We start from the raw sequence: 12,265 nt of genomic DNA, 5'->3' as shown, positions 1-12,265 counted from the left end.
ACAACGAAATCAAACACCAGCTTCAGTGCACATCATGACCATGACCATGAAAATAAACACAAACACACATCCTTCACCCTCCACACATTGAACCGAAAACCCCTGACACTGCACCAACACTGCACTATACCGCAGAATTCAAAAGAGCTACTGCCCTGAGATAGAAGCTGTTTTTCAGCCTATTTGTCCTTGTTTTTATTATTCTGTACCGTCTGCTAGATGGTAATAGTTCAAAAAAAGGGTTCCCAGGATGAGATGGATCTTTGAGAATGTTTTGAACTTTCTTAAGGCAGCGGGAGCTATAAAGCTCTTCCAAAGAGGGGAGAGGGCAACCGATGATCCTCTGGGCAATGACATTAACCCTCTGGAGTGCTTTCCAATCTGCCCCTGTGCAATTGGCAAACCATACAGAGGTGCAGTATGCTAAAATGCTCTCTATGGTGCAGCGGTAGAAGGTCTCCAGCAGTTTTTCATTCAGTTTTTGTTTTCTGAGAAGCCTCAGGTAGTATAATCTCTGCTGGGCCCTTTTGAGCAGGGCTGCAATGTGGGCACCCCAGGTCAGGTCCTCTTTTATGGTAACACCCAGAAACTTAAAACTGGCCACTTGCTCCACTCGGTCTCCATTGATAAGCAAGGGCTGGATGTCTGATCTGTTCCTTCTATAATCCACTATAAGCTCCTTGGTTTTATTGGTGTTGAGGACCAAGTTGTTGTCTCCACACCACGAAAGCAACCGGTCCACCTCATCTCGGTAGGCAGACTCATCCCGCCCGGAGATAAGTCCCACCATTGTTGTATCATCTGCAAATTTAGCAATAGTATTACTAGCATGAGTGGGAATGCAGTCATGCACATAAAGAGTATAGAGTAAGGGACTCAACACGCAACCCTGTGGTGTACCGGTGTTAAGAATAAGGGCTGAAGAGGTATGATTACCTAATCTGACCCTCTGTGAGCAGCCAGACAGGAAATCCATAATCCAAAGTCAGACTGAATTAGAAAGCCCAAGGTCCAAAAGTTTAGACACTAGTCTATGTGGAAGAATTGTGTTAAACACAGAACTAAAATCCACAAAAAGCATCCTCACATAGCCACCCCCCGCTGTTCTAGATGATACTTCATACAATATTCAGTAGGAATATGTCATACTGAATTACTTCTGTATGGAATTCAGGGGTAGAGGACCTGTGATTTTCCAGGTACGAATGAATGATTATTTAGCATCTCTAACTGCCCTGCCAACAATGTGAACTCTTAGGAGTTTTAGATCAACTATTCGGAAGGTAAATATGTCCCAAATTTATCCTCTAGAAGGTGTTATTTCTTAGCTTCTAAGAATTAATCAACCATGGCAAATTATTGTTGCAAACTATTATATCAATCAATCAGTAAGGAATAAAGGCATAGAAAACATAGTTTAGATTCAACATCAATCATTCAATCAATCATGCTTTAGCATGACTAGCTAGTAAAAGCAAACTATTTAGCTTACATTTTGGAAAAAATATGCAAATATAGTTATTGGCATAATTTATTGTATAAACTGGAACCACCTACTATTGATTTTGTATTCTTCTCTATATCATACTAGACCCCTGCTCCAGTTGGTATTCTCCAATGCCATAGTCAAAGATGGCCATCTAGTTTGGCCATAAAGTGAAGGCCAATTATGGATGACTCCTCATTGTAAGAGACATGGGCCAACCTGCTCAGGAACAGTCTTTATTTTGTGGGACATAGGAGGCTTGGATGGCCCCTGTCTCCATTAGCATTTAGAAAACACAGCAATCTTGTTGTAGTAGATGTCAGATTAGTTTAATGGTGTCTGTAATGTTTTAGACTATTCGTTGATGATATTTAAATTGTTCGTTGCAGTTTGTTCTTTTATCCTAATCTAGAATCTATTTGGATAGGGCAGGACTGTTAAATATTATGAAACCAATCTATCTCCCAAAACAAGAATGTAAATGTGACAAGAGGCACATATTTCTGGATGTATCTGTTGAAGGGGTGACTATCGCCTAGCCATGCTTTCTTAAATTTCCTCAATGTGAAATTAAAGACAGAAATCTGTCATACAGTTTAAAACATCATATAAGAAAATGGCAGGAAGCTGGAAATAATCAGGCCAAATTAAAACTTCCATAATTAAAAAACGTTTCATTAACCAAGCAAATATAATTGGAAAAGCCTATTCTCATCCAGTAGGACAGTAAGTGGAAAATCAAGTTGCACTGTTAATATGAATAACGGCGCACAGTTGCTATGTTTTAGAAAGAATCTTCAAGTCAAAGCATCCACACAGGAATTATGAATCATGTTTGGACAACATAAGCAAATTTTAATTTCCATGTTATGAACTAGCCACAAGAGCACTTCTGTATTAGGTCTATTAATCAGCACAATAATTGTCTGATAGCGTTTTCTCATTCATGTTGTTACTGTTTTTTCTATTAAATATACAGTAGATATACTAGATATAGGTATGCTAATACCAACACAGGTCTTTTTTTTAAAAAAAGAAAACATATTTTATTTTCTGATTATAAACTGCAACATGTGGTGATTATGTGGTTCTTAAACAATGAATTTGTTTACTTTAGCTTTGAAGAAATGTTATTTCAAAATACAAATTTCTTTGGTACTTTAAAGACCAAACACATTTTTGTGGCATAACTATATTTTTAAATGAATGTGTGTACATGCAGGATACACCTATTACACTTACTTCTAAGTAAAAACGCAGACATTCAGTGCATCAAATATCAGGCAGTGTTCTCCCACAAGCTAAAGTGCAACTTTATTTTTCTTTATTAGATATACAAAAAGTCACAGAAATAAGTTTTCCCTTTAAACGGATAAACTGAAAGATCAGTGCCATCAAAGCAAAAGAGAGAATATGCAGATGGGTAAAAAAAAAGGTTTTTCCTTCTTGTTTAGGTTATACAATGAAAGCTGGTTATTAGATTTGCTCCAGAGGATTCGAGGCGATGAGACCTCTTTCTTTGTCCCATGTGACCTGGAAATGTCTCTCCAAGAGTTAAGCTACCTTGTGAAAAAAGCAGAACAATGGAGGGGAATCGGTGGTGAAAGACGAAAGGTGAGTAGAGCGCTTGAAATAGGCTTGTTCATTCTGCAATGTTTCACTTGCCCCCCCTCCCGCTAATGAAGTCAGGCCACAAGATAGTTCATTCAATCTGAATGAGGTCATTCATACTAGAAGACAAAAAGTTGGTGATTCGGTGAGTGGCTGATTGATTTAAGTAAGCTAAACATACAAATTAGAAATGTTTTTGAAGCAGTGAAAGGGTTTCTCGAATGAATTTTCTTCCAGCAAAATGTCCACGACTTTTTCTTTTTAGATATCCTAGTCAATAAATGACATGATTTGGACCATGTATAAACCGCAGGATTTAATTCAGGGGACTACTCTGGAACTTCATATATGGCCTAATTCTCTCCAGACTGAACTACAGATTGTTCAGTCAATCCAATGCCTGAATCCAAAGAAAGATTAATTGAAGTGGAAGCTCCATTCATCTTATTGACTAGCACAGGAGAAAATACAAATGTCTGTAGCTTTTCTCCCCTCAGCAGAATGAGGCAATATTTGTTGATAAACTGGATAAAGCACTCCAAAGTTCATAAAAGTATTTAGTTTTACAATAATTAGATTTTTTAAAATTGTGCTATTTTAAAACCTGTGTGGATTTTAAAAAGAACTGCTTATAAGTTGGTTGTATGGGACTAGGGGCACAATTCACCTTGGTTGTTCTCAAAAAATGAAGCAAGGAGGAACCTCTTTAATTCTAGAATAAAACAGCCCCAGAATTACCAAGGCCATAGACCAGAAAGGGAAGTAAAAAAGAGCTACGTAAGAAGAAAACAAACCATTTGCAAACCACTTTTGCCAAGAAAAAAAACTTCAGAGAAACCTTTCCATAAGGAGAAAATGCATCAAATTTCAGATAGGTAGCTTTTGCAGAAGAAAAATACATTACTGTAATAAGGAATGCAACAGAGTTGAATAAATGCATACATGTAAATACACAAGAACTGAATGTTCAAGTTATTTTTTTGGAGCAATTGGCAGATAAAGGAAGTCCTTGAGTTATGACCACAATTGAGCCCACAATTTCTGTTGCAAAGTGAGACATTTAAGTGAGTTTTGCCCCATTTTATGACTTTCTTGCCATGGTTGTTAAGTAAATCATTGCAGAAGGAGATAAGAGATGTTAACATATTTGCATCCAATAATTATATAATATACAGACAGTGGAAGGAACATTGGAAGTGCTGTTAATTATTATGGAGATCCAAAGCCTTTTTTATTATGTTCCTGAGATACAGGAACTTCCTTCAAAAATGCAGGATGTCTCTCTGTCCTTGCAAAAATTTGCCCAATTCTGGAATATCAGTTCTTTCTGTTGTTAGAACCACCATCCTAAGTTTCAAATACGCAACTCTCTTCCCACATATCCAATGCTTCAATGTCTCTTCAATGTTGAAGGCAATCCAAACTAATGTCATAAATTAATTTTATGACATGCTAGGCCTAAAAAATTGTTGGCTTCAGGACTATTGAAGACCAGTTGAAGATTGCACACACCACTGAACCTTCATGACCTCAAGCCACACTGGAAATCAACAGCTTGCAGAATCCAAAAGTATTTCCCTAGTTATAGGAGTAGGAATTTTTTTCTTGAAGAAAAATTTGATAGACAATTTTACTACCTAATAAAACACATTTCTGTAAAAGGCAACATTTATATATCATCGTGGATCTCAAATCGCTGCCATTTTTCAACTGATCTGCTGATCTTGCCACTATCTTTCCAATTTTTTGTGAGTTTAATCATTCTTAGGTATGAAAAGAACTGGATGCACAATTTGGCAGAGCAATGGGAGAAAACAGTCTCCAGTTGTATTATTACTGTCTATCCTATAACAGCATAGTACCATTTCTGAAATATTTGCATTCTTTAAAAGAACCTTTGAAAAACTTAAAATCAGGTTCTTGCTGAAAAACTTGCTGAACTAGAGAACAAACCTTTCACCCCAGCTAATCTTTACCCTAAGGTAGTTAATCTATGTCCTTTAAAAACTGCTTCTTAATTCATGAACATACTCCTTTGATTAAAATAATACTTACAGCAGGCCCAGATATATTTTACTAGAATGAGAATTCAGGGTTTTTCTCTTTCTTTAAGTATGATATGACTCAAAAGAGCAATTGGTCATTGGTGAAAAGTTCCAGAAAAGTTAAAAGGTGTTCCTCCCCCCAGCTTTATTTATTTAATAGAAAAAAGGGTTACTTTCACAGCGTTGAAGACGTTTTCCAAGACACAAATGCTTTTTCCCTCCATTGTTATTTTTATCACATATAGTGATAATAGGCAACAAACAGCTAAAACTGGAGCTAATCTTTTCAACTTTGGTGTTTTTTGCATTCTTAATTAGACAGCATAAGGTTGATATGATTAGGTCAGGATATAATGTTTTCCATTAAGCCACACCGTAGCACACATAATCATGGTTTTCCCTTGCAATTAAATAATAGGACAATGAATTTTATATTATTGACCCAATTATTTCCCCATGGAAAAGTATATGTTTAACAAATTTGTGCCTTAGGACTTCATTAGTAGCAGTAGGATAATATCATTTTGAACTACACAGTTTGCATGTCCTCAAATGTATTTATGGTATAATTGTTGCTTTATGATGGGAATTTTGAATGCCATTTCAGTGCCTGTACAAATTTATTAATTTACTGATTCATTTAGGTGTGTGGCAAAGGTTGATCAGAGATTTTTATTCTTTTCATCATTTGACTCTGCTTGTGGTGGGGAAAAATACACAGCATCTTTCAATATCAAAGAACCATATTGATTTTTTTTACCATATCCTGGGGACAGTCATGCAGTAAATAGATGGCTACATTTTAGTTGGAAGTATCTGATCTCCATGCAGATGTTTCCAGGTTGAAGTCTCCATATTTTCAAAAATGGGAGGAAAAACGTTTGTCCCAAATCTCTGGAAGCAATTGCTATTTGTATCTTCTCTATATAAAACATTTCTTAAGTAGTTATGTTCCTATACAACAAAAATTATAGAGTTTTTTTTTCCTTTCAGAGCCCTGAGGTTGTGTTTTCTCAAGGGTAAATTGCAGAAAGTCAGTGCTTGTTCATAGCTGTTTTAGCCTTAAAACATATAGTAATAGCACTTAGATTTTTATACCGCTTCATAGTGCTTTACAGCAAAGGTGGTATTCAGCAGGTTCTGACCAGTTCTGGAGAACCGGTAGCGGAAATTTTGAGTAGTTCAGAGAAATGGCAAATACCACCTCTGACTGGAGATTTTATAATATTCTTCCCTGCCACACCTACCAATCCACGCCCACAGAACCGGTAGTAAAAAAATTTGAATCCCAGCACTGCTTTACAACCCGCTCTAAGCAGTTGACAGATTCAACATACTTTATTGATTGATTTTATTTTATTTTATTTCATTTCATTTTATTATTTATTTTGTCAATAGCTTACAATACAATAGAAATAAGAATAAATATAAGTTTAAATATAAGAAATAGGAACTAATAATTGGGGACAATAGGACAGGGATAGTAGGCATGAATGTGCGCTTATGCATGCCCCTGACAGACCTCTTAGGAATGGGGTGAGATCAATAGAGGTTGACAGGTCAATATTGCCCCCAACAGTCTGGGTCCTCATTTTAATGACCTTGAAAGGATGGAAAGCTGAGTCAACCTTGAGACAGTTAGGAATCAAATTCCTGGCAGTGGGCAGAGCTAGGCTGCAATACTCAAAACTGCAATACATGATGATACTCAAGCTATATGGTATGAGGCTTTTCAAAAAGAATGAGATATCTGTACTGGGCATTTAATTGCAGTACTAGTATTGTTAATTAATTTCTATTATTTAATTGCCAAAGTCAATGATTCACATATAAACATTACCAACTGTATGAAATACTGCATTCTAACCACTGCACCACCATGGGTCCTATGTAGGAAATATAGTCACAGGAACATACACCTGGTGATGTTTATATGTGAAACCCTAACCCTAATTTCCTCATTCTATATGGCATTATAGGAAAAGTTAAAAAAAACCAGTCAGCAGTAGGGTTAATGGGAAATATATTTGTAATTAATTTGAACACACAAGATTTTGGAGAATTCTATAATAAGCATAATTTCTGTCACAATAAGCTATATTTATTACTCTCAGGCCAACTTATTAATGTTTTAATAAACAAGTCATTAATATATGTTATTTAACTACCCTGTATTAGCTGCTATTTGTCTTCTATTACGCATTATTACTTGTTAACAGGTAGAGATTCAGGCCCTGCACTGAAAAAAGTTTTAATTTTAATTTTGTCCTGAATACCTCTCATTGCTCAGTTATAAGACACATTGTTATGTCAGAACATGTTTTTTTTTTTCTAGGAAAATGCTAAGGAAAGTGAATAATAGGCTTTTCCAAAAAAAGGTCACCAGTGTTAATTAAAGTCTGTAAATAATAAAAACAGATTCAAGTTTCCCAAGAACATTGCTTTAGAAGAAACTCAGCAATACTTAGAAATAATCCAATGATTTTGGTGGGTCTGTTGTCATACTAGCCATTCTGAGAGGGGTTCACAGATTCTTTGGCATTATTTCATTTTATTTCATTATTTTATATTATTACATTTCTACCTCACCATCAGTTTTGTGCCTTTGAACAAAAACAAAAACAAAATCACTTCATTAATTAAAATTGAAAATAAACATTAAAAAATTGATATGCTGTTTTGGTTTGTAATTAGAAATAGGCATTGTTTTTTTTAAAAAAAATAAAAATTCAACTTAACACAAAAATCATAAAATGAATTTATTATTTTTCCTATGTTTGCACTTATTTCTGTCAAACTTCTTAGTCCATTTAATTCTTCATTGAAAAATTCCATTTTCATGCAGATTTTTTAAAAAAATCATTTTCTTACACCTGTCCTTAGAATTACTTCATCTTCCAAAATGGAGTTCCTCCCCTTAGTTTTTGGAACCCTGGATTTAATCCTTGGAGTTTTCTGGGCAATCAAATAGTTTGTCTCTGCCGTGTTTTAGGACAGAGTCTTTCAATCTTAGCAACTTTAAGCTATGTGGACTTAACTTCTAGAATACCCCAGCCAGCATTCTGACTGGAAAATTCTGGGAGTTGAGGTCCGTCTGCACAGTTTAAAGTTGCTAAAATTGAGAAATACTATTTTAGGATATTGACTTCCAATCTAGTTCACTCCAACTACCTGCTGAACTTTTCAAACCCAGCTAGGCTAGGTCTGCTCTCAGTGTTTGCTTTTATGTGTAAGCTATAGTAGGGTGGGTTTTACCAGTTCTGTGTGGGAATATGCCATTTGGACATCCCCACAAGTCGAATTATTTTTGCAGTGTTGTTTTCCAGAGCTTTTGCAAATATTTGATGCAGAGCTATGCCATATCTAGCCAATCTTTATTAATGGGCTTCAGCAGTTTATAAAGAGAAATGTCAGAAGCCGCATAATCAGGAGCGAAGGGAGGACTGTGGATCATCTGAACTATATTAAAAGCATACAAAAGTAGGGTGCAGCAAAAAGCTACAGCTATTTCTTTCAAGTGCTTTGTTATTGCGGTTTACAGCAGCTCAGTCAATAGATTTACGGCATAGATAGTATAACTTTGTGAAATAACCAGATGGTTTTATTATCTGATCAAGATCGTTTCTTTTTCAATCACGAGCCCGGACTTTTAGATTTACAGTAGGCAATAACTGAAGCCATAACTTATAATGCATGAAACTTCTATGGGATTCTGTTTCATTCAGTATTCGGTATCAATTATTAGTCTTCACAGGGTTCATTTTTTAAAAATCTCCTAGGACAGGGGAGATCCTGGTTCCTTTCTGCTCTCCGTCCTGAAAGCTCACTAGTGACTTTAAATCAGTCATTTTCTCTTATTCCAATGTTCTTCATAGGGCTCTTTAGGGGAAAATTTGATACAGGAAATATACAATATATTAGCTGATAGCCTGACATTGCCCGGGTATTTATTTATGCCAATCCTGTATTAGACAGGAAAATCCTGTAGTTGGGACTCACACTATTGTACTGTCTCTGAAGCTCTAGTGTAGTAGCTCTCTTGAGCAGCATCACAAGTCTTCTATTCCTCTCCTCGGGGGTTTCTTGTCTACGCTGGTGTTTCATTATTGTAGCATTTGATTGCACTTGGCCAATCGCCTGATGTTTCCTTGGATAACTGAGGGCCCCTTAGAACTAATCCCCCTTACCAGAGGGAGCCCCCTTGTGGAATACTGTGAAGCCATTATCATGGCAACTCCACTGTGCTGTACAGTAGAAGCCATTTAAAGCACACACACACACACACCGAGGATGTTAGAGGTGTCTTATACCCCCCACAGTATTTTTTTCCAGAGGGTAAGTCATTGGTCTACCACGTTTGGTTGTAATTGCTTGAGGTGTTCCAGAGTTATGCTGGAACATATACATGTATGTATGTATGTATGTATGTATGTATGTATGTATGTATGTATGTATGTATGTAACACCCACCCACACCCACCCACACCCACACCCAATGCAATACCTAATAGAAATGACAATACATATACTGAGATGGGAGTTAAGAATGATAATCTTCTGTAGATAGATGAGATAGATAGATAGATAGATAGATAGATAGATAGATAGATAGATAGATAGATAGATAGATAGATAGATAGAGACAGACAGACAGACAGACAGACAGACAGACATAAAACAGTGTTGTATTTTTTTTCCCCTGAATTTGCATACTGCTTATGAATTTGCTAAAGAGTAAGTAAAGGAAAATAGAATAAAAAACACAAACAACAAAGCCACCATTGTGAACAGTCCCTTGCCATTGCTGTTTGGTGTTTGCCTCTGGGTCCAGAAACATGAAAAATAATAACATTAAGAGGTAGGTTGGTATTTCTATAAGGCACCTGGATTTAACTAGATCAGTATGGTAACATATTTGGCACTGAAGTCTACGGACATACCCCCCCCTTTTTTTTTTTACATTTGTGTGTAGGAGAAAATAGAGATTAGGAGAAGAAAATTAAATACAGGCCTGATGAAAACCAACATTCATTTGCCCATAGAACATGTTAGAAGGGCACTTTAAAAAAATTAACAGATGTGGGACACACAAAGGTTTGCTTTAATAAATTAACCTAATGAAAAATGAATGTTATCCATGAATGAATTAATGGAAAACATCCTGTAGATTTTCAGTGATAGCATAGCCAGACATTGTCCAATGTTAGTGGCATGATTTTCCCTACATGAATCATCAAGAAAGAAACTAAAGTTCTAGCCTACAATGGTTCTATGAAATAAAGCAAGGTCTCTGTGCTTTATATCAGATGATTATACGCTGCAACATTATGGAAGGAAAAATAGGGGAAGAAGACAAAGAGGGTGACAGAACAGCTCTTGGAAAGTATTCAAAGGGCCTTTACTTTTTCCACATGAAATCTGATAGTAGGGCAGTGCAATTGATCCACACTACAATTTAAGCCAAAATGAAGTATTGGGGTAAAACGCCAATATTTGTAAATCTTATTATGTGTTTGCTTATGACAAAATTGTCTTCAATTTACAACCACAATTGAGCCCAACATTTCTGTTGCTAAGTGAGACAACTGTTATGTGAGTTTACGACCTTTCTTGATACAGTTGTGAAGTGAATCACTGCATGTCATGCCCTTGTTAGAGTTGGACTCTGCGGGAGAGGAGGAACAGCCAACAGGGAGTGGAGGTGTGGCTCCGGAGGTTGTGGAGGAGGCTGGGGAAGGGCAGAGGCAAGCTGGGCAGTCAGAGGAAGAACCAGGCCCATCCCCTCTTCAACCTAGGACATGCAGGGGGGAACGGAGAAGGAAACAACTTGGCTTATGAGAAAGGAAGCGGCCATGATCCCCCTCATTGGTTGCAGATGGGGAGAATAGTATATATGAGAGACAGTTGAAACACAGCTAGAAGCAAAGCGTTTTTTATTTTGGGCTGAAGTTGGCATCCTTTCAACAGACTGTGCCTTGTTATCACCTTGAAGTTGGTAATTATTTATCCTGGTCCATTGTGGAAATTCCTTCATTGTAGTTTGTTTTGGTTTTTTATTTCACCTCTATCTGCTCATTAAGTTTGGACTGAATTGCTTTCTTTTGAATACTATTTTTGAATAAGTTTTATCTCCAACTGAGAATTATTGAACAGTGGGGCCAAGTTGGAGGCATTAAAGGACATTTATTAATATTTTGGATTTTATTACGTTTGTGTTACACTCCGGGTCATCACACAGCAGTTGTTAAGTTAGTAACAGAGTTGTGGCTTCCCCAATGACTTTGCTTATCAGAAGGGGATTACATGAGACTGGACAATGCAACTGTCATAAATATGAATTGCCAATCATGCAAATTTTGATTCTGTCACCATAGGGATGCTGCAACAGTCATAAGTGTGGAAAACAGTCATAAGTCATCTTTAATGCTGTTGTAACTTCGAATGGCCATTAAATCAGCTGTTATAAGTCAAGAACCACCTGGACACATTTCTTCAGAGCCTGCAATAGGGGGGCATCGCACTGGAGATGGTTGATGAATTAAGGGGCAAACCCAGCTCCCCTCCCCCATATGATCTTTCCCTCTCCATCTTTTAATCAGGGGTGGGATTCAAATTTTTAACAACTGGTTCTGTGGGCATGGCTTAGGTGGTGGGTGTGGCTTGGTGGTCATGTTATTGGCTGGGCGTGGCCAACTCAATATCACTCACATCGAGGCACGCATCTCCTCACCTGGCCTCTCATGACTGTGGGGATGCTGCAACAGTTGTAAGTGTGAAAAATGGTCATAAGTCACTTTTTTCAGTGCCATTGTAACTTTGAATGGTCACTCTACACAAGCAAAGTACCAGCAAAGGTGGGGGGAAAAACTCCAGAGACCTTCCTGAGACAGGAAGTCTAGTCCTGCCAAGAATGTAACAAGGGTTAATGGAGAGGCAGTTTCTGTAAGCAACACCAGAATGTTTCCTTCCTGCCTTCCTTACAGGATTAGGCCAGTAATTTCTTCTAACAACCGGTTCTCTGAACTACTTAGAATGTTAACCGGTTTTAGCTAATAGGTGCGAACTGGTAGAATCCCACCCCTGCTTTTAACTATAAATTTATGTTTTATTGTAACTCCATTTT

General features: G+C 37.0%; 1 protein-coding gene across 1 annotated transcript in view; it reads left to right on the top strand.

Moving 5' to 3' along the window:
• LOC113418034 (uncharacterized) overlaps nt 1-12,265 on the top strand; it is a 195,351-nt gene that overhangs the window by 145,746 nt on the left and 37,340 nt on the right. Inside the window, exon 16 of the mRNA XM_087960075.1 lies at nt 2,941-3,100. Coding sequence (XP_087816201.1) covers nt 2,941-3,100 — 160 coding nt within the window. The remainder of the gene's footprint in view (nt 1-2,940; nt 3,101-12,265) is intronic.

The sequence above is a fragment of the Notechis scutatus genome, chromosome 3 (genome assembly GCF_049901735.1).
Source record: "Notechis scutatus isolate UNSWTSFEM ecotype Mainland chromosome 3, rNotScu1.2, whole genome shotgun sequence".
Lineage (NCBI taxonomy): Eukaryota > Metazoa > Chordata > Lepidosauria > Squamata > Elapidae > Notechis > Notechis scutatus.
This window is presented reverse-complemented; position numbering and strand designations above follow the sequence as displayed.